The following is a 24,581-nucleotide window of genomic DNA, read 5'->3' as shown; positions in this document are numbered from 1 at the left end:
CCAAGCACTGAGTTGGAAAGGTATGAGGATTCTGAATTTGAGGCCCACTAGGGCTCCATAGCAATTTAAAGGTTGACCTGAGGTGCACAGTGAGACCCTATCTCAAAAACCAAAAACAAACAACCAGATGACATAATTCCTTCAGTGAGACCTGCATGAAGACATTGAGAAGATGCAAATATTTCTGGTATGCCAACATTTACTAGATACTGTTGTCAGTGAGCAGAATGTAGATCCTTTGCACAAAGAACTTCTGGGCAAAACTGCTTCCAAATCTGATGGCAAACAGCATTTCATTACATGAGGAAGGGAAGGAAATTACCAGAACAGTGTCCATTAACATGGTTTTAACAAAATGCTTAGTGTAGCACTTGGTATTTTGGGACTAATCAATACATTGTAATATGTTGGCATTATGGCTTTATTTCAATCAATGATGGTATTAATGTTGTTGAATAGAGCTAGTTTAGTGTTGTTGAATACAAGGGAAAATGTTTTATATTGACTTTCTAAATCAATTGTTTGAATGTAGGTTGACTGATGATTACATTTAATTATGATTTTCAGGCCAAATAAAAACTAAAAAAAGCATTTTATTAATGAGAAACAGGACAACTCAACCTTTTTCTACTTTTTGTCTTTGTTTAGGGTGAAGGTACCATGTTTCCTGTTGGGAAAAACATAGTTTATGCTTGTAATGAAGGGTATTCTCTTATCGGAGATCCTGTTGCCAGATGTGGAGAAGACTTACAGTGGCTTATTGGAGAAATGCGTTGTCAAAGTGAGTGGTCTTCATTGTAGTTTATATCTTAAGATGGCAGAATGGTAGAGAAAAAAATAAATGAGGATAAATTAACACCCATGTTAACCCCAACACAAAGGAACAAATCATCATCAGTTCCATCCTTTGTCTCCTTTTCCTGAAAATCTGTTAGGAGCCTGTATTAGTAATTTTTCTCACCACTGTGACAAAAATACCAGGGGAAAATAGCTTAAGGAAAGAAAGATTTATGTTTGCTTGCAGTTTATAGGGAAGTATAGTCCATCTTATCAAGGAGACGTTGATGGAGGGAGGAGATCAGGCATCTGCTCACACAGTATCCTCAGGAAGCAGAGAGAGGTGGAAGCTGGCGCTTCTAGCACTACTACTAATACTTTATATTCTTTGCATTGTTCTGCATGTTAAATATTTCTACTGTTTTATCTTTTATTTGTGAATTTTCTGTATAATTGTAAAATAGTTTTTTAAGAATTTTATTTGAACTGTTAATATATTTTTCTGCCATTGATATTTTCCAGTGTTTTGTAGAAAATTTCCATCCTGTCATTTAGAGTTCTTTTGAAGCTAAATCTCATTCAGTAGCTCAGGCAGGCATGGAAGTCACCTGACCACAACTAATGGCAGTCTTCTTGCTCAGCCTCCCAAGTGCTGAGATTACAGGCATGAGACATTGTATCTGGTATCATTTAGATTTACCAAACTAATTGCAACTTTTTTAAGGCCCATAATTGTTAATTTTATTATCTTCATCTCTTATGAGTTTGTTTCTGTTGTATTTCCTGTAGGCTTAGATTTTTTCAAAACCTACTTTAATACGGGTTTTTTTAAATGCTTAGGCCTCCTTGTAGCCTGCTGACCAAAGATAGAAGAGAAAGATGGTTAATAGGACAAGGGGTTTGTTGACGTATTTAAAAGTAGTACTTTGAGGGCGATCCCAACCTTTGTTATAACCATATGAGCAGTCTAGTCCAAAAGCAAACACCAAAGATGAAACAGTAGTGGCTCAATCCAGCAGAAACCAGGAAGCTTTGCCAAATCATCACAAGTCTGTAGAAGCAGCCAGCAACATACAGAAGCAGCCAGAATACAATGAAAAGTTCTTTAGAGCTTTTCCCTCTACAAGGTCATGACAAGTGAAGATCAGTGAAGAAAAGTATTGCAAGGTGAACCAATGCCAGCATGTCATCAGCAAAGACCAGTGAAGCATTCATTGCAAGGCCAGCCAGTGCAATAGCATCATTCACTGTTTATGGGGTTCTACTTATACTCTTTCCAAACATCGCACATCCTCCCAGGTGTCTGCTTCAGAACATCCTCTCATAAGACAGCTTCCAGAAAAACATCACATGACACAGCCAAGTCCCCAAAGAAACCAGAAATTTTTACTTCACATTCTTATGTTTTTGAATGTTAGATTAGTTCTGACTAAATGCACTCTTTTGGCAACTTTATGATTCTCAGAAACATTTTTTTCTTTTAGTCTTGTGTAACTTTCCTATCTTTCTTGGTAGGAGAGTGGCTGTAGAACTTCCTTGTGATACATTTGGCAGAAGTATCATGCCAGAAACAAACTCAGTGCCCGATATTGAATGTACAGCATGTGACATGTATACTGCTTTTCTCCATCATTACACAATATATTTGGCAAAATTTAGACACTCAATAAATGATAAAAACTGTGACTGGATAAATGAATGGATGGGTCTTCTGATAAAGACAGTGCTGAAGCACAGCAATGCTGTATAGTATTGCCCCAAATCCATGAGGGGCATTGCAAAGATTTTTGTCTTCAATCATGATTTCCAACCTGTTCATATCTTTATATTTTTTTTTAGCTGTTTTATTTTTAAATAAATTTGAACAAATGAATGTCATTACAGGAAAGATTGGGATGGGAAAATACGGAACACTGAACACTTTCTTGCAGCTAGGTGAAAGGTGCTGCCTTAAGTCTTTAGATGGTGACATGTCTAATTAGAGCTAATGATATGTAAATGAGTAAAGCTCTTGGGAGAAGTCTGGTGGGACATCATCTCACTACAGAGATAAGTGGCAGCTGTGAAGTCTGATTTTAGCAGCAGGCTGGGCTTTGGGGCTCTATTTGTAGGCTTGTTCATTTTAGGTTGTCACATTGCTTTGAGGGCAGGGGAAGGAGATGACAGCTGTTTTGTCTTCAGTCGTTCATTGGTCAATTATATGTCAGACACAGTGGAGAGTGCTTTTTGGAGCACTGTGTAAGTACACTCTCTTTTTTTTTCCCTGCTTGTCTTGTGATATGAAAAGGCAGAACAAGTATATTAGCACAACTTAAGGCTATTTTTAAAAAGGCTCCTTAGGATACCAAAGCAGTGACCCATTCTGTTCTCCTTTATCTTCAGAAATTGCCTGTTTTTTACCTGGAGTGATGAATGACATGCAGAGTCACCCCCAGAAACCTTTTTACACGGTTGGTGAGAAGGTGACCCTTTCCTGTGTGGGTGATATGTCCTTAGAAGGTCCTTCAACCTTCCTCTGTGGTTCCAGCCTTAAGTGGAGTCCTGAGCTGAAGAGTGCCCAGTGTGTGCAAAAAGGTGAGTTGCTTCTGTGTCTCCTCAATGTCACCTGTGCTCAGACAGGCAAGAGTCCTTTGGTGACCATCATGGCATTGTGTCAGAGTACATCATTCTCTCCATCTGCCTCCCTGTGAGAGTGAGGTCATTGTGTAGATACTGGAATAATAGACTCATGGCATGTAGAGACAGGAAGGATGGTACAACAAACTTCACTCCTTCATAAGAAAGAAGAGCTCTTTATTGGTTAGGTGCCAAGAAAATGAAGACTTTCTGAAGGCTGATCCTTGTTTCTCTTCTGATTTTCTAAATTCAGATGATATATTATTTAAAAACTTGAATGCATTATTTTGAACTCTCAGTTATTGATATTAAAGTGGAAATTTATAAAACATTATTAAAAATATAAATATAAATTTATATTTAATACTGCAAAGTAGACATCATTCAAAGAAGTCTTCTGTAGGTAAAGTTACTCTTCATAAGGGTGAGAATTGAGTTTTCAGGAAGAAATAAAAGATGAGAACTTGGACATACTCAATAGCTAGGACATGGTTTATTTAGTAACAGAGAGGCAGCATCTCTAATTCTGGCCACCTGGTGATCAGGGCACCGGATCCAATCACTCGATGGCCAGAGGTCAAGAGAATGAGGGATCCAGGCTTTAGGCTGAGAGTTTTGTAGCTAAAGATGCGGAAGGGGCATGAGGGACTTAGAAGAAGAATCGGGAGGTCAGCTGTTTTCCTTAGAGAACCCCTGTGGTTGCAGAATCTGTTGTTTCTTTCTGCAACCACTGGTTTCTGAGCTTGAGTCAGCAGCCTTTCTTCTGAAACATCCAAATACTGTTGCTTCCTGGGACTTTGAGCATAGTTTCAGATCCTGGGCTTTTTGTGGGAGGTATGGGTTTCAGTCTTTTTCTGTTCCTGGTAGTGGAAATCTAGCAATCTAGTATTCTAAATCCTAACCGCATTCAAACATTATTTAAGAACCTAAAATAAACTGGTTGTGTTGGTCTACATCTTTAATTCCAACACTCAGAGGGAGAGGCGTGTGGATCTCTGTGAGCTTGAGGCCAGCCTAGTCTACATAGTGAGTTCCACAACAGCCAGAGTTATTTAGAGAGACCTCATTTCAACAAACAAACAAACAAACAAACAAACACCTTAGGAAGAAAAAATAATTTAGAAAGATAAATTATGTATTTTCAGAGACTTTTAAATGGGCTAAATTTGTTTATTAAAACACATTTGTTGTTTTATTGCATATTAATAAATGTAAATACATTAATAATTTAAAAAGATAATTTTTTTTTACTTTATGTGTATTTATGTTTTGTCTGCATGTATGTAAGTGCACTGTGTTTGAGCCCAGTGCTTGCAGAGGCCAAAGAGGGCATTGGATACACTGTAACTGGAGTTAAGGACAGTTGTGAGCTGCTACGCAGGCGCTAGATACTGAACCCAGGTCTGTTGCAAGAGCAGCAAGTACTCTTAACTGCTGAGCCATCTCTCCAGCCTAGAAAGATGCTTTTAACAGTTAAAACTGAGAAAGAAGGAAAGCTCATATGCATGCTACTTTCCATAACGTTTCTTTAGTGTAAAAGTCTTTAACTCAGTGCTGAAATCTGTCTATTCTTATGAGGATGAAGTACTAGATTCTAAGATAAACACTGTTAAGTGAATTAGACATTTACAACTGAGAACAGCAGGCTTCTTGGAGCCCTGTTCCACTGAATGTAGGCTTGGTCTGTGGTGATGCATGACAGTAGAGAGGAGTAGAGCAGATGAATGGAGTGCCTTCCACAGCAGCTCTCATGTGCTCTTTTCTGAACACATCAGAAAATAACTGCTCTTATTTCTATGTCCCCTGTCACACAGATATGAGTTTACTTGAGTTGTGTAAAGGAATGCACCTGTACCCATGATTTGAAAATGAAAGAGAACAATATTACTTAATGAGGATATAATTCTGTTTCAAAGGAAATTAGATAGTTTTTCTTCAATGTTTGCTTCTGTCGTTTTATAGCATAGCTTAGTATGAAATTTTCCCCACTCAGCAGAAAATGGCATTAATTAAGGATATTTTATGAACCCATTATTTTTTCTGAATATGTAGATAGCAATAATCACCACACTTAAGATAAACCTATAGCAAACAAAAGTTTCTATGTTTGTCAGTTTTCAGGGTTGGTATTTAAAAATCTGTTAAATGTGGGAATGGGGAGGTGGTTCAACAGGAGGAGTATTTGCTGTAAATGCATGAGGACCCCAGTTCAGATCTCCAGCTTCCATATAAAAGCTGGGCATTGTGGTGTATGTCTTTAGTCCCATCACTGGGGACATGGAGATAGGTAACAAACTGGCAGCTGGATGGCTGGCTGCTCTTGCCAGAATGGTAAGTACTAGATTCAAAGAGTCATCTTGTCTCAAAAAATAGGGTGAAAGGTGTAGAAGATGATAGCCTGAGACTGATGTCTCTCTTTCACGTATGCACACCCTTGCACATACACCTCTAACACACACACACACACACATACACACACACACGCACACGCACACGCACACACGCACGCACACACACACGCACACACGCACACACGCACACACTGCTAAGTAATAAGTGAATAAAGTACTAGCCCTTTGAATATTTAATCCTTTAAAAGTTGTGCTAAGTACATGAACACATGCATATTCCATATATATACTATATATACAAACACAAAATATCAGTTCAGTAGCAAGTGAATGAAATAAAGACTAGATCTTTCAATAGTTAATCATTTAAAAATTTGCTAAGCTATACATATCATAAGATTCACTATTTTAATCATTTAAAAATACACAGATAATGAATATTATGCTCACTCTAACTGTTGAGCAGCCACCACCTCCACCCATCTCCACAAGTTTTGCAGATAAATGTACTTTGATCTAGCAAATATAATTAAAAACATTTTACCAAACAATAACAAATTTTGGCAGTGTAAAGAACCCTCATAGACTACTGACAATAATGCATGTTACTTCAAACTCTGTGGAAACCAATTCACAGATGCCTCAAACAACCACACTAGAACTACCATCTAATCCAATGATATCACACATCTGATGGAATCTAATTAATCATAGGACATAAAACCTGCACATGCACATTTATTATAGCAAAGATGGAATTAGCTTAGGTTTCTATCAGACAAACGAATGAAGACAGTGTGATACATCATGCAGCAGACATGCACAAGATCAAACCAGAAAACAGAAAGTCTAGTGTGCATTGGGGAGAAAGTCATAGAGTCCCACTGATAGCGGAGGAGCTAGGTAATGGGGTCACCTACCGGGGAGCTGCTGCGTGGGGTCAATTTTCTTCAGGCATGCAGCCTCTGAGATGCTACCCATGTCCCAGTAGATGACCAAACATCCATGAATGTATAGGCAGCACTAAGTGAACTCACTGGGTTGAAAAAAAAAAAGAGCATATGAAGTTGGGTGGGAATTGGAGTGTGTGTGTATGTGTGTGTGTGAGGCTAGAAAAATAATTCAAAGGGAGAGAGTGAGGTGTAAGTTTGATACCTTAAAAATATTAATATTAAATACACATTTAAAAATTAGAACAAAAAGAAAATATGGCATATGTACATAATGGAGTTTTATCAGCCTTAAAGAGAAACAAACTGTGTCATCAGAAAGAAAGTGAGTGGAGCTAGAGATCATCATGTAAGAGAATAAGACAGAATCATATTTTTCTCTCATATGTACAATGCACTCTTAAAAAATATGTATCTGAGACCTGGTAATGTGGCTCAGCAGGCAGAAGCACACGCTATACAAACCTGATGACTTGAGTGCATCCTTGGAACCTAAGTAAAAAGCCAGATAGAGTATTGAACATCTGTAGTGCCAGCGCTCCTAATGTGAGATGGGAGGTCAGAGGTCAGCGATCTGGAGTGTGCAGAATGGTAGAAACAAGAAACCCTTCCTCCAAAAACTCCTTCCAGGTGGAAGGAGTGAACTTATGCCTGGAAGTTGTCCTCTGAGCCACTGCCCCCCTCATACACACAAACTCACATACACACATACACACACATATACATATATACACACGTACACTCATACATACGCATACACACAAACTCACACACACATACACACACTCATACACACACTCATACACACAAACTCACACACATATACACACCATATATATACATATACACTTATATACACACATATACACATACACACACTCACAATACTCATACACACAAACTCACACACACACACACGTACATGTGTGAGTACATATACACATACACACACACACTCCTACACATAAACTTAAACACACATGCACACACATACATACACATACACTCAAACTCACACACATAAACACACCTACACATATACACACATAAGCACATATACATACATACACATATACACATAGACACATACACAAACATATACACACAACAAACACATACACACATAAACACATTCATACAGTAACACATATGTACCTGTGTATACATACGAACGACAACAAAAGCAAATGCAACAGTGCTAAATACATACATTATTAAAGGGGATGACTCCTTAGAGGGAAGAAGGGTACCAGCAAGGAGAGGAAGGTGCTACAAGAGAGCAATAGAGGACTTAATATAAGCAAAGTACAGTATGTGCATGAATAAAGATACCATAATGAAATCTATTCTTTTATAAGCTTCATTAATTTTCTTTTGCTTTGATAAAAAACCACGACCCAAAGCAGAAGAAAGGGGTTGTTTATTGGTTGAGAGGGAGAGTCCATAATGGTAGAGGAGGGATGGAATTAGGTGCAGGAGCTGGATGCTTGCTGATTACATCACAACTGTACCTAGGAAACAGTGAGACTTGGAGGTGGGGCCAGGCTACATTCTCAAAGCCCACCTCTCCTGATGTACTTCTTCCATCAAAGCTGTTAAAGGTCCTATAACCTTCCCAGTCAGTGCTACCAATTGTTCAAATACATGAGCTTACTTAGTGTATCTTTAATTTAAACTACAATATGTGCTAATACAAAATAGGGAACCATTTTTTTTTAACTTTGCAATCATTTTAGATCTCAGAAAAGCTGCAAAATGTAAATTCTATACACCCTCACCTGTCTTTGCCTTTTGCATAAATTGACATAACTTAACTGATGAAAACAGAAGGACCAGTGGACCTGTGTCCTAGTTACTGCTCTATTGATGCGTCCCTTCACACAACATTAACTGGGGGTCTGCTTACAATTTTGGAAGGGCTAGTCCATTATCAACTTGGTGGAGAATGTAGCAGCAGGCAGGCAGACATGGTGCTGGAGAAGTAGCTGAGAGCTTTACATCCTGATCTGCAGCAGGGAAAGAGAAAGAAAGAGAGAGAGAGAGAGAGAGAGGGAGAGAGGGAGAGAGAGGGAGAGAGGGAGAGAGGGAGAGAGACAGAGACAGAGAGACAGAGACAGAGACAGAGACAGAAACAGAGAGAGACAGAGACAGAGAGAGACAGACAGAGACAGAGAGACAGACAGAGAGAGACAGAAACAGAGAGAGACAGAGACAGAGACAGAGAGACAGACAGAGAGAGACAGAGAGACAGATAGAGAGAGACAGAGAGACAGAGAGACAGACAGAGACAGACAGAGACAGACAGAGAGAGACAGAGACAGAGAGAGACAGAGACAGAGACAGACAGACAGAGAGACAGAGAGACAGACAGAGTCAGACAGACAGACAGATAGAGACAGACAGACAGACAGAGATAGAGAGAGAGACACAGAGAGATATAGAGAGAGACACAGAGAGACATAGAGAGAGACAGACACACAGAGACACACACAGAGACACATACACAGAGACAGAGACACAGAGAAACACACAGAGACACAGAGAAACAGAGACAGACAAAAATGCAGGGAGACAGAGGCAGAGAGAGAAAGAGAGAGAGACAGACACAGAGAAAAAGGTAGAGACAGAGAGACAGACTGAGGGGGGGGGAGGGAAAGTCTGGGTCTGGTATGGACTTTTGAACCGTAAAGCCTCCTTCTGGCCACTGCACCTATTGTCTTAGAGATCTGAGGATCTGAGACAGGAGGAACTCAACTTTGAGGCCAACCTGAGTTGTATTATAAGACCCTGTCCCCAAAGTAAAGAAAACAACACAAAAAACATACTGAGGAGGAAATTTTGCTAGGACACTACTGGCCAACCTGCTTTTCAGAGAGCACATTTCTCCCTTGTGTCATTTAATTTCTAGTACCTGACTCAAGCTTCTGTCTTACACTAGGAGAATGTGACTGTTACTGAGATTTCTAGCTGTGGAAGACATGCTTCACATGGCCACCATTTTCCCAGTTTTGTGACTTTTTCATGGGGTATTTTGTCTAACTTGCTTATATTTTTCACAGTAAGGGACATATGTAGTCTCTAATTTTTTCTTTCTAAAATCATGCCCTTGGGCCATCAAGATGGCTCAGTGTGTTAAGATACTTGCTGCCAAGCTTGATGACCTAAGTTTGATCCTCCAGTGCTCACCAGGTGGATGTTATCTTCTGATATCTGTGAGAGTACCACATCCATACACACACTAAATAAATAAATTCAGCTAAAAATGAAAAAAAAAACACCTCATGATCATATAATAAGATTACCTTCATAATATACTAAATGAGAATCTAATTTTATGCTCAAAAGTTTGATGCCAATGATTTTCATGAAAATGAAGCTAGCAGAAAGTGGAAAAAAATGAGTGTTTTAGACTTCACATTGCCAGCTGCCAGAGCCAATGCAGAGGCTTTCTATTTACATTACTGAGATATACACCAAGGTACAAATGATGGCTCTCTTAAAAAAAGAATTTCTAGATTCAAACCAATGGATACAATATTTTTAATTTAAGCACCTCCATGCATATTGAAGGGGAGACCCCCTGGACATTTGCATGTGAGAGGTTATAGGCTCTCCTTGGGTACCAAAAATTTCTTCTACGCAAGTCATTGTTAAAAAAGAGTTTATTTATTTATTTAATGTGTATGAGCATTTTGTCTGTATGTATCTATGTACATCATAAGGATCGTTGGTACCTACAAAAGCTGGACAATGACATCAGATCCTATGGAATGGGAGCTTCAGGCAGCTGTGAGCTGTCACGTGGTGCTAGGAATCAAACCTGGCTTCTCTGGGAAAGCAGCAAGTACTCTTAACCACTGAGTCATCTTTCCAATGTTCTAATTTCTTTTTTGTGGTTTTATGACCCATGGTGGGCTCATGGCAAAGTGCAGTCCAAAACAACAGTTTCCAAGGATGGGCTTCATGAAAGGGAACCTGCTTTACTAGCCGTGTGCGCTTAGCCCTGCATAGGAAGGTTTGTAAGCTATTTGAGGAAGCATCAGTTTCCTAGCTTTTTGACCCTTAGGTTTTTCATATTTTACGTAGGCACTTGTCAGCAGGGATCAAATGTCAAAAGGTACAAACAGGGTATGATCCATTAACCATGCCTAGGGAATGGTATCTGTCATCACTGCAGCTTTTTATAGTGTTCCTCTGTGAAATGCTTTAGAGACTTATTGTATATAAACATATATAACATATATTTATGTTGGTTTTCACAAAATAATACATGTTAAATGTTATATTTGTTATTATATTATATATAATATATAATATATACTACAGACATTAATGTTAAATTATGTATATGTATATGTTTTTTTTTTTTTTTTGAGACAGAGTTTCACTGTGTAGCCATGGCTGTCCTGGAACTCACTCTGCAGAAAGAGGCTGGCCTCGAACTCTAAGATCCACCTGCCTCTGCCTCCCAAGTGCTGGGATTAAAGGTATGCACCAGCACTGCCAAGCTATAATATATATTTTAAAATTTTCTTATTTTCTGAAATAAAAATTTTCTCTCTCTTGCTCTCTTTCTCTCACTCTCTCCTAAATATGTAAATACAGCTTATTCAAGTCCCATAGTTTTTTTAACTGTATTTTTTATTGAAAAATATTTTTTATATACTAATCTGATCACAGTTCCTCCTTCCCCAACTCCTCTGAGATCCTTCGTACTCCTTATCCACAACTCCATGCCCTTTCTTTCTCTTTAGAAAACAAACAGGTAAATGACAAAACAAAACAAAACAAAACAAAACAGAATTTTAAAAAAAGAAAAAAATGTAAGAAACACACACACACACACACACACACACACACACACACACACACACACACGCTCCATAAAAACATAGCTGGAGAACGTACTATATAAGTAAAAGACCAGTCAGGCAAAAACTGCTCTAGCAAACCATCAGAGACAAGAGTCTACAAAAATACTATGGAGTTCATTTGTGTTGGCCTTCCACTGCTGGGTCTTGAGCCCGCTCTTTAAGTGTGGTTAATACATCCAGTGAGATGCATTGGAGAAGACTAATCTTTCCTTTGGAAGCAGATGTCAACTGGAGATAGTTGTTTGGTTAGGGATGAGAACGTTTTTTCTTTAATTTTTAAACTGAAAGCAGTTTTTTTTTCACATATAATATGTTCTGATTATGGTTCTCCTTCTCCAATTCCTCCTACGTCCTCCCCACCATCCATCCACCCAAATCCACATCCTTTCTTTTAACTATAGGAAATCTTTATAGTTAAGCATCCCACAGATTTTGATTCAGCAATTCTATCGTAAAGCAAGGCATATACCCTAATGGCCACTTCACTCTTAAATGTTTTTTTTAGTTACCAGCACTCTACCACCAGCAGCTCCTGTGTGTCGGCCTTGGGAGAAACTGCAGAACTCAAAATGTGTCTGTAAAATGCCCTATGAGTGTGGGTAAGCTCCGGCTCTGCCGCTCACTTTTCTGTTTGATTTTACCCGGGGTAAATGGGATGGCTCCGTAGAGCTTATTGAATTGAAGGCATGGCTTCCGGAGAGCTAAGTGTCTTTGCATCTTAATCTGGCCCACTCCTGCCTGTTATAGGTCATAGGATGACAGCCACCGTATTAAGCAGGATGATAATCTGAAGGAGCGAGACAGTGAAGGTCTGCTGAAGCACCGCTTTTTCTATATATAAAGTGAAGCAAAATGACGGAACTGTCACCTGAGGATTTAGAGCTTTAGAGGATTAGGTTGAAATTCCCTAGGGACATAAACTTTTAAAAAGCAATACCAATAGATAATAGAGCAGCTGCTTTTCTGACACTAGAAGCTTCCTTTCTAGGTCTGTATTCCAAGAATGCTACTGAGTTCTTGTTACTGCTTTTAGAAGGGTTTGCGAAGAAACTCCTGGAAGCTTGTGTTGGAGTCGTAGCAAGGTGCAGGTAGTAAAATTAGGTGAGGAGTAGGAGAGGTTGATCAGCATGCCTAAAAAATGTGATGTGGGCAGAGTACAGTGCATATAACAGCACATGCATTCATGCACACCCAGGCCTGAATGAGGGAGAAAGATATTTATGAAATATGAAGACAGAGAGGGTCTCGAGGAGACAACTTCTCTTTAGGGACTTGAGAGGTACCACATGTATAATTCAGAGTTACAAACACTTCCTGACATTTTCTTCCATGCTTAAACCTCTTCAGCAGTGGAGGAATGGAGAAGAGGTTGGGAGGAAGTAGGAGGCATTCAGTCTCTGGACCATTTTCATTTTTAAGATTAAGGACTTAAGTTGGTGTCTTACTTAGGGTTTGTATTCCTGCACAAAACATCATGAACAAGAAGCAAAGTTGGAGAGGAAAGGGTTTATTCAGGTTACACTTCATCACCAAAAGAAGTCAGGACCAGAACCCACAAGGCAGGAACTTGGAGGCAGAAGCTGATGCAGAGGCCATGGAGGGGTGCTGCTTACTGTCTTGCTTCCACTGGATTGCTCAGCTTGCTTTCTTATAGAACCCAGGACTACCAGTCCAGGGATGGCACCACCCTCAATGGGCCTTCCCACCTTTGATCACTCCTTGAGAAAACACCTCACAGTTGGATTCCATGGAGGCATTTTCTCAAGGAATAATTTCTCTGTGATAACTCCAGCTTGTGTCAAGTTAACACAGAAAACCAGCCAGTAAGTACAGCTGGTTCATCTTTAAGATTTAAAATAGCAATTTACTGAATACTTTGTAGCTGCTATGTTCATTAAAACCCACATATACTTCCTGAATGATAGGGAATGATGGCGACTACATCTTATGAGTTTGAGTATGCAGGAAATCAGTGAACAGTTCAAGTGACAACTGTGATCAACCCAGATACATCCTTATTCGAGTATCTCAACTCTATGGTCACTCACGGCCGTATAGCCATTACTTATTTGAATCATTCCTTCTCTTTCTAACTCCCCACAATGTGTACCCCTGTCCCACAGTTAGTTCTCATCCTGCCATGTGTAGGCATAGCATGATGTTTAGTATAATTTCATGGTATTGGAAGTCAATATCAACACAGCTTTGTAAAGTTTCTCCTTTTTAAACTACTCTAAGTAGTTCTAGCCAAACTTTAAATAAACAGAGAAAAATAGTGCTGTGTGTGTATGTGTGTGTGTGTGCTATTTATATCTAGGTCAAAGAGGGGAAAAATTAAACCTAAATAAAGTATTTGAATGTAAAATCTTTCTGTCCAGTATATAAAACTATTCTTTAGGCCCAGCAGTGATGGTATACACCTTCAATCCCAGCACTCAGGAGGCTGAGACAGGATGGATCTCTGTGAGTTTGAGGCCAGCCTGGTCTACAAGTGGACAGCTATAGATACACAGAGAAGCTCTGTCTCAAATTAAAAAACAAAACTAACCAAACAAAAAGCTTTACTGTCTAAGGTTTGTACTTATATTTACCTATAACAATACTTTTCATATCCATCAGTATTCAGAAGTGGAATATTTTTCAAGGTCGGGTGAGTATGGGAGTTGGGGAGGACTCTGAGACAGGTCTTGTATATCTAGGCTGGTCTTGAACTCTGTAGCTGAGACAGGCATTAAACATCTCTTTCTGCTTTCTTCTCTCAAGTTCTGAGATTATGTGTGCCACTGTGGGCATGTGCCCAGTTTAGGAAATATTTATTTTTAAAGTTATATTTCTAAATAGTTATCTTGTAACATTTTTAGCAACAGTAGTTAAGGAAAAAAACAGTAAAATGTTTAATGAAGATATTTCTAAATCCTTTGTAAGCACAGACACTTCCATTGGTGGGGTGGAGGGTATCATGCTGTAGCACAAGAAAGGAAGTCTGAGGACAACTTTCTGGGGTTGGCTTTCTTTTTCCACCATGTTGGTTCTGGGGATCAAACTCACATCATTTGATTTGGTGGAAAGAGCCTTTATTCATTAAATTATCTCATTGGCTACACACATATTTTTAAAAATGAAGGGGCTGGAGGGATAACCCAGTAGTTAAGAGCTCTTGCTCCTCTAGAGGACCTGAGTTTGGTTCCTAACACCCACATCAGGTACTTCAAAACTGTCTGTACCTCCAGTCCCTGGAGATCTCATTCCTCAAGCCTCTGCAGGCACCTGTACTCCTGTGCACATAAGCACACACACACACACACACACACACACACACACGGTTAAACATAATAAAATAAGCAAAAGTAGCATCGAGAAACTTTCATAGTCCCTTGCTTCCTTAGGGATTTTAGTGTGTAATGCTGAATTAAAGACTCTGAGGACTGTTGAGCTTGCAGGTCAGTCATTTCACATGATCTCCTGGGGGTGTTTGGTCTTTGCTGCTTTTCTGTTTCCTTTGATATCAATCCATCTGCAGTTGCTGGCAGAATGCACCTTCTCATTCGGTTTGCTGCATTTGGTCCATCTGAGAGGAAAATAAACCAGCGCTCTGTTTCTGGTTTTATGAAAACTTCGAACACCAAAAGAGTAGACACGGTTTTTGTGGTTGTTGTTGGATTGACGGTTGTAAGCCCAAAGTCTTGTTTTCAATCATCTCTCTTAGCTTTGAAGAAAATAAATCCTGTAAATAATGTAATTAAAATACTTCTTTCAGATCGTCCTTGGATGTATGTGCCCGAGATGAGAGAAGCAACAGGATTCTGTCTCTGACCATCTGCAAGATGCATGTTCTTCACTGTCAGGGAAGAAATTATGCTCTCGTTGGCAAGGACAGCTGTACTCTGCCTGCCTCGACTGAGAAAGCCTGTGGTGCATGCCCAATATGGAGCAAATGTGATGGTAAGTAGCCTTCTATATTTGTAACTGTAAGAACGCTAAGGTAATGGTTCCAACAATTTCAAGTAATGTAGTTTCTAGTTTATCAGCAAATACATGGAGATGTCAAATATTGGCTTGACAGTAAACGGCCCCTATGTTCTTCCAAGCCTTGTTAATTCTCATTCTACTTTTGTGGTATGCAGGCATGCCTACAGGCAAAGTCTCCAATACAGATAAAATAAAAATATAAAAATGAAAGGAGAAAAGAAGAGTTATATAAAAATATGTGCACTCACACATGTGTGTGCATGTACACATGCACACAAATAATGGAACAAAATAAATTTGAAGATTTGAGTCAGATACTGTCTCCTATATAAGGAGTTTAAAAAAGTATTAGAGAGGCATTAAAAATATGAGTGCCAAACTGATACTTCTTGAAATAAGTGTCAGTTAAAGACTTTGAAGGGAATAAAAAAGACTTTGAAGGGAATAGTTGAGGGACTTACATTCTCAGATTGTGATCCAGGATCAAGTAGGATGCCTGAACAGAACTTAGCAATGATCTTCAACACCACCATTGTTTTGGGGCATATGGTGAATGGAAAAAGGCCAGGCTGCAGGAATCAAGCTTCTGCCCTGGGTTTCTTTACCTGTAAATATGGAAGCTGAACTATGTGGTACATACATTTTCCAAATCACTCCTCTGTCCTGTGATGTATTCCCACTGTGTCATTTCTCATGTTTTCTCCTTGTTGCTGATTAGGTTTTATAGGACAAGCACCTTCTGAAAGCCACACTTTCTCTTTCTTTGTGTGTCTCTGAGCTTTGACACTCTAGTGTCTCCTGAAACTTTCTTAGTTGGTCTGGGGAACAAAGAATTGTACTTGATTTCTGGCTCACAGATATGATAGTCTCTATGAAGAAAGAGATGGAGAGCTCCTGACTTGGATAGACCTGCCTCCTGTGTGTCCAGCCAGGAGAAAGCCTGGCCTGAATTTTCCAAGCCTATTTATTCTGAGTGAAGAAAAATGGCCCCATTTCCTGGTCTTACTGCTCTTCCAGCAGATAGTTTATTGTATTGCTCAGGGCAGGAGCTCTCTAATCACCATGCCATTACTTTGGAGGTAATGTGCTTCGACTCTTCCACCTCCTCAGTGTGTCATTAAGTCTCCCTCGCATGATTTTTCCAGATCAGAACAGCAAATGTGTCTGCAGAGAAGCATCAGAGTGCCAGAGAGCAGGCTACAGAATCTGTGTGGAAGTGAATGGCAAAGAGGAGACGATGTCTGAGTGTGAGGCTGGCATCTTAAGGTGCAGAGGGCAGAGCATCTCCATCACAGCCATAAAGCCCTGTGCCGAAGAAGAAGCCCAGTAGGACCTGGAGGGGGTGGGGCTTGATCCTCTTCATCAGAATCTAGTGTGCAATGGATGCTGGGTTAAAATATCTGTAACTGGTCCTTAGACCATTTTCCCAGCAGGAAGGCACAATCCTTTCCCCTTTCTCTCCAATATTTACTTCTCTCTTCTGTGTTTAGCCACCTGTGCCAACAAACTCTTTGTTTTCTCAAACCCCAGTCCAAATTTCCTTCCTTTACAAGTTGTGGGATGAGGAACACTCATGAACCATGGCACACCGAGCTATTTGTGAGGTTTTAGAAAAATGCATTGGGTTTGACTTTTTTTTTGTCTGTAAACTTACAGGATGAGACTAGAGACACATGTTTTCCATTCATTCATCCATATGATTTTGTTGAGTATGATTGACCCAGTCCATTGGCCTGTGTACCTCCTCTGAGTTGATTAGGAAAACAGAAAGAATGCAATTTTCTGATTAGGGAGGTTGACTTTCCTCAATGAAATCAAGCACACACACACGCACACACGCACACACACACACACACACACACACACACACACACACACACACACACACATTGGGAGAAACCGACAGATGTAATTATTCCCATCCTGAGAGGTAATGTCACGCTTCACCCTCCTAAGTCATCCCCACATGTAGGATCCTTCCTCTTGTCAGAAGATCAAACTACTTAAATGTCAGAGTAGAATTCATCATGCTATGGTCACAGGGCACCGTCTGTCTTCTTGTCTGAGAACAAATATGATTCAGTCTCTTGGGGGTTTTCTTTAGTATGTGTCAAATACAAACCTGAAAATCACTCTGCTTTTGAGAGAAAGCAGTCCTTTTGCTAGAGCTATTGAGTGATGCATATTCGAGAATAATCTTCCCTAATGTGGTTACCACCCTAGATTTTTTCAGAAGCACACAATTTAAGACATTGGTATTTGCTTTATTTCTTATTCATCTTTCATTAAATATAACAACAACAAAAAATCCAGCTGTGGAAGGTGAAGTGTGTGGGCTTAAATAAAGCTTAAAATACGTACAAACACCATCTCTGTATTTTTTTTTTTTTGAGGCTGTTAGATATATTTCAAACAAACTTTAAGCTGCTAAGGAGTAGAAAATGCATTCGAGATCCTGATTTTTAGATGTTTTCTAAGTGTATAGTGTCTGATGTGACTACTCCAGATTTAGCTTTTCCTAACAGTTTCTTTTGACATTTGGTGCAGATGTAATATATAGAAGTTGCACAGTTGTGGGTTTCATTTATTGAAAACAATCACACTTAAACATAGTAACTGCACTAATTTAGAGGATACTATGGATTTAACATCTTCCCTGGACATAGGGATTGACTTGAAAATGCCAGGGTTAGCTGTTGACCCCTGTCAGAGGAAGCAGGTAAGGAATCATTTAGGAGAACTTATCTCAACATTCTTCAGTCTTTCTTTCTTTCTTTTTTTTTTTTTTTTTTTTTTTTTTGCTTGTTTAGCCCAGAGTTAAATCTTCACTACTTATGAGCACTTCTAATTTGAAAAATCTAATTTATCCAATGCTTTTAAAATTTAAAACCTATTGATAACATGATAGAAAACTTCTAAGAGTAAAGAATTCTCCACCTTTGCTCTCATCATGACAGGTCACAATACAAGTGCTAAAAATGTCATGTAAAATGACTTCCACATTTATGTGACATATATAAATGAATTCTGTCTCTAGATTTGGATCCCATTCTCCTAAACATATCACCTTGTATGTGCAAATATTCTAAAGTCCAAAAATATCTGAAATTGCAACCCCTCCTGGTCAAAACATTTTGGATGAGCTTCTTGAACAGCTAAGGTATTTGAGACAGAAGTTTCAACAGCATTCTTGGAGGAGACACAAAGGACGGATGAATCACATTAAGGATGGGAGGAGGGAAGGTGACTGTTGATAGGTATTTTGAGACAGTCTATTTGTGTCCTACCTTACACCCCAGCCCCCTCCAGAACATTTCTGTGCCTATTGACCTTTCCTCTAGTCATACAGGGACATTTACAGTTACCTACAAAGAACCAGAATTGTAACAGGTCTTCAAGAAGAAACTTATTTTTGATAATGACTCATTGAAGATGTTTTGAAAATTTAAAAATAAGCTCTGTAAGCAGAAGTCTGTAAGAAAAGTGAGGATGAATTGTTTATAAATAAAAGGCAAAGAGAACAAATCCTTCCTGTCTTCTTTTTGCCTGTCTCAGGCCAATGGGGAACTACATGATTGATGGTAGAATATGCCTAGAGGGCAGAAATCAAGGTGGTTTGGATCTAGGGGAAGAGGAAATGGGTCCTCTACTAACACTACTTCTAGGGAACCCCGTGGGAAACATCTTCACCCACCATTTATAGACTTTGCAAGTTACTGATAGAGGCAGCCTTGGAAGATGTCTTGACAGTGTTGGGAGCTGCATTACTGTGATCTCACACAGTTCCTGTTAACTGATTAGCAGAAGTGCTGCTATCAGTGCCCTGGGTTTTCCTAGACCCACTGAAGAAACTGTTCCCAGTATAGCCTCTCCATTCCACATCTCTCCAGGAGTCCTGTCATTCTTCCAGTCTGAAGGAAGAATATGACTAGTCACAATGGTGAGTATGTCTGCTGAAGGACTCTACAGATCTGGATTTTCTTGTAACTAAGCAGATAACAAGCTCTCCTTCCATCTGGGCAGCTGATGGCTGATCTGAGCTTCATATAAATTATGAACTTATTAAATTGTGGAGAATATGTTCAGTTGTAGGTACTGGCACCTGATTTACCCAGTACTCCCTGAAATGGCATTAGATATGTCTACACAGAGCTCATCACTTCTTTCCCATCAGGTTCAGATATTTGGATCCTACTGCTTATCATTCTCTATATTTTTTCTATTTCAACCCAACATTCTTTTTTTTTTTTTTTTGGTTTTTTTCGAGACAGGGTTTCTCTGTATAGCCCTGGCTGTCCTGGAACTCACTCTGGAGACCAGGCTGGCCTCGAACTCAGAAATCCGCCTGCCTCTGCCTCCCAAGTGCTGGGATTAAAGGCGTGCGCCACCACCGCCCGGCTCAACCCAACATTCTTATACTCACATACATTAGCTCTCTGTATTAGCTATCTTCCCATTTTTATAACAAAGTACTCAAGACAATCAATTTATTAAAGAAAAAGGTTATGATGGCTATGGAGGTTCCAATCCCAAATGGACTGACTCCATGGATTTGAGCTTCAGGTGAAGCTGTGACATTACTGCAGGAGCACATGATGCAAAGAGGAAAGAGGAAAAAAGTAGAGTCTTCCACTTTCCTATGAAGATAAATCTTCATTGACCTTCTATCAGGTTCCAATTGCAAAATAGCACCACTTGGTAGAAATAGCCAAACCATAGCATCTACCTAGACATTCATCTCATTTGTAAGGGCAGGGTCACAGCTAGCAGATGGCATGATAAACTTGAAGGTGAGATAAAACACTGCAACCCTGCCGGGCAGTGGTGGCACATGCCTTCAATCTCAGCACTTGGGAGGCAGAAGCAGGCAGATTTCTGAGTTCGAGGCCAGCCTGGTCTACAGAGTGAGTTCCAGGACAGCCAGGGCTACACAGAGAAACCCTGTCTTGAAAAACCAAAAAAAAAAAAAAAAAAAAAAAAAAAAAAAAAAAAAAAAAAAAAAGAAAAAAAAGAAAAAAAAGAAAAAAAAAGGACACTGCAACCTCTCATGAATGATGAAGTGCGTGTTCCAGGCATGATCACTATTCATTGTCTTCTGATAGAGGAATAAATGGACAAGAAGAAACAAAAAGAGGGAGAAAAGAAGGCACAAGAGGAAAGGAGAAAGGAGGGAAAAGGAAGAAAGAAAGGGAGAGGGAGGGAGGAAGAAAAAGAGGGAGGAGAGGGATAGTAAGGGTGGGAATAAGAGAGAGAGAGAGAGAGAGAGAGAGAGGGGAGAGAGAGAGGGAGAGGGAGAGGGAGGAGAGGGAGAGAGAGAGAGAGAGAGAGAGAGAGAGAGAGAGAGAGAGAGAGAGAGAGAGAGAGAGATTTAGGAACACAATTAGAAGTATTATGGCACTAGGTGAGCCCTGTCACCTACTAGTCCACAGAGACCTTTCTTCATGATGGGCTGGTTAGAGGTATTTGATATTTGTATTGGAAACACAATGGCCTGTATTTTTTTTCAGAATACTAAAGCAGAAAGCAACTTCAGTAGGAGGCAATTTTGGTTAATACCAAGAAACCAGAGAGGTTTATGTCTGCCTTTCAATTACCCTGGTCTTTCAGGCCGTTTGCACATTTGGGAACATGAAAGCTGATGGCATGATAGGAGTCCCTGCTGTGACAGCCACAGACCTACAATTTGTCTTTTTATTTGTTGCTGTCAGGCTGTGAAGGCAAAGCTCCAGATTTTATACTCAAAACATCAGTTCCATTGAAATACTTGTTTCTTTAGCTTAGGGTTGAGGAGGCCAGATAGAGAGGCTGCTGTTGTTTCTGAGTGGGTGGGCTGGAGGCACGGATGTGGGCAGGAGAAGACAGAAGGTCCCAGGTACAGATAGTCATCTGCTTTGCTCTGTCATCATTGTGATTTCCATGCTTCTTGGTGAGAGGACATTTGGGATGAATTCCAGAGGAAGGGCCTTAGGCACAAGACAGGTTATGATTATCAAGAAAGCTGAGAATTACCTGCAAAAATATACATGTAGGTCCACACCTAGTAACAAGTCAACCCTGGGAGCAGGGAAGGCAAAGGAGAAAGGGGAATTATTGTCAAGAGTAAAATAAAAAGTTCCCATGAAAAAAAATTGGCCTGAGAGTCTCATGAAAAAGTGACTAACATAAAATGCTCAGAATTAGTGTTGCAACACCTAGTACAACCAAAGTGCATTGTGACAATATTTGATAGGTGGCTGCTATGGAGCCCACTTACCAGAGCTCTGTGTCTTCTCTAAATAGATACCACCAAGAACAGCTCCTGCCAGGAGTGATATAAAACCATGCCCAGACCCACTAACGTGACTTTTGTGGCTGTGTAAGTTTAAGAATGATAATGAACTCTTTCAAAACACCCCAAAGGTCTCACAGGTTCATAGAAGTAACAGAGAAATGCATCTTTGAGGAGATGTAGGCCTCATTCCCCTTCAGCCTGGCTAAGGTGTGTCCAGTGCTGAAAATACCAAAGGCATATATGTTCAACAAAATATCTACTTTGCAAAACTGTCCTAGTTTTAACTAAGTTTAACTAGGCAGAATGCCTGTATGCTGAAGTCTGGAATTGGCTTTCCTGCCTCCTATTCTGTTCCATCATATTACTGGTCCATTGAAGAGTAGGGGTGGCTTCCTGCTATGGCGGTTGTTACTCAGAAGCCCTAACATAGACTGAAGTGAGTGTTTGTGGAAGTTTGAATAGGAATGGCCCCCACAGACTCATATGTCTGAATGCTTCGTCCACAGAAAGTGCTGCTCTTAGGAAGTATGATGTCTCGGAATAGGTGTGGACTTGTTGGAGGAAGTGTGTCACTGGGAAGATGGGCTTTGAGTCTCCTATGTTTAAGCTATGCTCAGTGTGGCACACAGTCCCCTACTGCTACCTGCCGATCAATATGTACAACTCTCAGCTCCTCCAGCACTATGTCTGCCTGCACACTGCCATACTTCCTGCCATAATGAAAGCAGACTAGTCTTCTAAAACTGTAAGCCAACCCCAATTAAATGCTTTCTTTTGTAAGAGTTACCTTGGTCATGGTGTCTCTTCCCATCAATAAAACCCTAAAGAAGATAGTGTGTCTTTCATGTATCTCTGTGGGAAGCATTTCACTCCAACTTTCCTCTCCCTTTCTTCTTTTTTCTTCTCTTTTTCTTTTTTTCTTTGCTCGTGATGAATCACAAAGAAATGTATTGTAAAATAAGTTTTGAGTATACAAACAATTTTCCCACTTGTTAAAGATGAAAGGAGGGGGATGGGAAAACAGGTTAGATGGTGATGTATTTGTGAAAGTATGAGGACCTGAGATCAATCTCCAGTACCATATGTAAAAGGCATGGCATGGTGATGTGTACTTGTAATCCCAGTGGTGCAGAAATAAAGGTAGGTATATTAAAAAACAAAGGCATATTAAAAAACAAAGACATGCAGACCCCTGGGGTTCATTGGTCAGCAAACCTAGCATGGCTGAGTCCCAGATCCTCATGAGAGATCTTGTATGAAAAAAAAAAAAGAGGCAGTCCTGGAGGAACTCCCAAGGTTGACCTCTGACCTCTACAAGCACATGTATGTGCATGCACTCCCCTAAAAAGACAAAGGTAAAAATTTCGTACTAACACAATGGATGTGTGTGTTTATTTTTATTTTATTTTATTTTATTTTTTTTATGGTGAAAAAAAGTATATATTTAGAATTACCCATCTGGACTCAGTTTAGATGATCCCAATCTTGTTGGCAACACCTAAAGCATCATAATCAGGAGCCAAGCGAACACATGCCTTCTTCTCTCTGTCGGGCCTTATCAGGGTATTGACTTTGGCCACATCAATGTCATAGAGTTTCTTCACAGCCTGTTTGATCTGGAGCTTGTTGGCCTTGACATCCACAATGAACACAAGTGTTGGTATCCTCTATTTTCTTCATGGCTGACTCAGTGGTCAATGGGAATTCGATGATAGCATAGTGGTCAAGCTTGTTTCTCCTGGGCGCACTCTTTCGAGGATATGTTGGCTGCCTTCGGAGCCACAGGGTCTTGGGCCATCAGAAGGTGGGTGACGTTCAGATCTTCTTTTTGTGGCTGTGGACACCTTTCAGCACTGCCTTCTTAGCTTTCAAGACCTTCGCTTTGGCTTCAGCTTTGGGAGGGGCAGGAGCTTCCTTCTTCGCTTTTGGCACCAACTTGGCAAAAAGGCAGTGTGTATTTTTGTAGGGAGAGTAGATATTGGCTGAATTAAAACTTCAGGACATAAGGCATCTTCAACAATTTTCAAATTTAATCAATACTTTGATTTTATAATGGTCAAGCTGAGGGTGTTGCCTTACATAAATACGTAGTACAAAATGGGGGAAGTGGGTTTACCATTTCAGAAGTTATTTGAAGTTTTGTCTTTATCTTGAACCCAAAGCCACTAATGATTTTTAAAAGATAAAACTCAAGTCAACAACTCAAGCAACAATTAAAAAAGAATCAAATATTCTAACACAATTTAATCTGAAGATATACCAATTTGATACAAGCTGCCAAATGACAGTAGGAAAACAATGCACATTTTGCTCTCTGTAATTACACCATTTTGTTTCTATAAGAGCAGAGACTATGTATGCAAGAAAAAATAGTACAATAAATAACACAAAACAGAGTCTTGAATCTGAAATGAGGTGTTTAGTCAGCATTGCTGTCATGTCATGTGAACTACATACTATGGATGCCAGATGTTCAGAACTAAGAGCTGCCAGGAACACCCTGGATTTGTTACATGTTTGATTTTTGGCCATTATGCCTTTTATTGTTGCCAGATTTCTCCTGACTGCCACATTTAGCTACACAAGTCCAAAAGGAGCTTATAAGATTTTGTAGCTTCAATAACCAACCATCATCTATCCCTGTTCAGAAAGCTAGAAAATCAAGATCAAGAAGATCTCGTGTCTGTGGGAGACTACTTCCTACTTTGCATATGACTACCTTCTTATGGCCTCCAGAGAAAGAGAGAGAGAGAGAGAGAGAGAGAGAGAGAGA

The 24,581-nt window shown here is 39.8% G+C and overlaps 1 protein-coding gene and 1 pseudogene across 1 annotated transcript in view; one reads left to right on the top strand and one right to left on the bottom strand.

Moving 5' to 3' along the window:
* C7 (complement C7) overlaps window positions 1–17,906 on the top strand; it is a 67,905-nt gene extending 49,999 nt beyond the window's left edge. Inside the window, exons 14-18 of the mRNA XM_031360205.1 lie at window positions 649–781; window positions 3,160–3,351; window positions 12,074–12,167; window positions 15,326–15,510; window positions 16,683–17,906. Of these exons, the coding sequence (XP_031216065.1) occupies window positions 649–781; window positions 3,160–3,351; window positions 12,074–12,167; window positions 15,326–15,510; window positions 16,683–16,867 (789 nt within the window). The 3' untranslated portion in view covers window positions 16,868–17,906. The remainder of the gene's footprint in view (window positions 1–648; window positions 782–3,159; window positions 3,352–12,073; window positions 12,168–15,325; window positions 15,511–16,682) is intronic.
* Window positions 17,907–23,277: 5,371 nt separating this feature from the next.
* On the bottom strand, window positions 23,278–24,340 carry LOC116083827 (annotated as a pseudogene).
* Window positions 24,341–24,581: the final 241 nt, after the last annotated feature.

Source organism: Mastomys coucha, unplaced genomic scaffold, assembly GCF_008632895.1.
Source record: "Mastomys coucha isolate ucsf_1 unplaced genomic scaffold, UCSF_Mcou_1 pScaffold8, whole genome shotgun sequence".
Taxonomy (NCBI): Eukaryota; Metazoa; Chordata; class Mammalia; order Rodentia; family Muridae; genus Mastomys; species Mastomys coucha.
The sequence above is the reverse complement of the archived record's forward strand: the minus strand, read 5'-3'. Positions and strand labels throughout refer to the sequence as shown.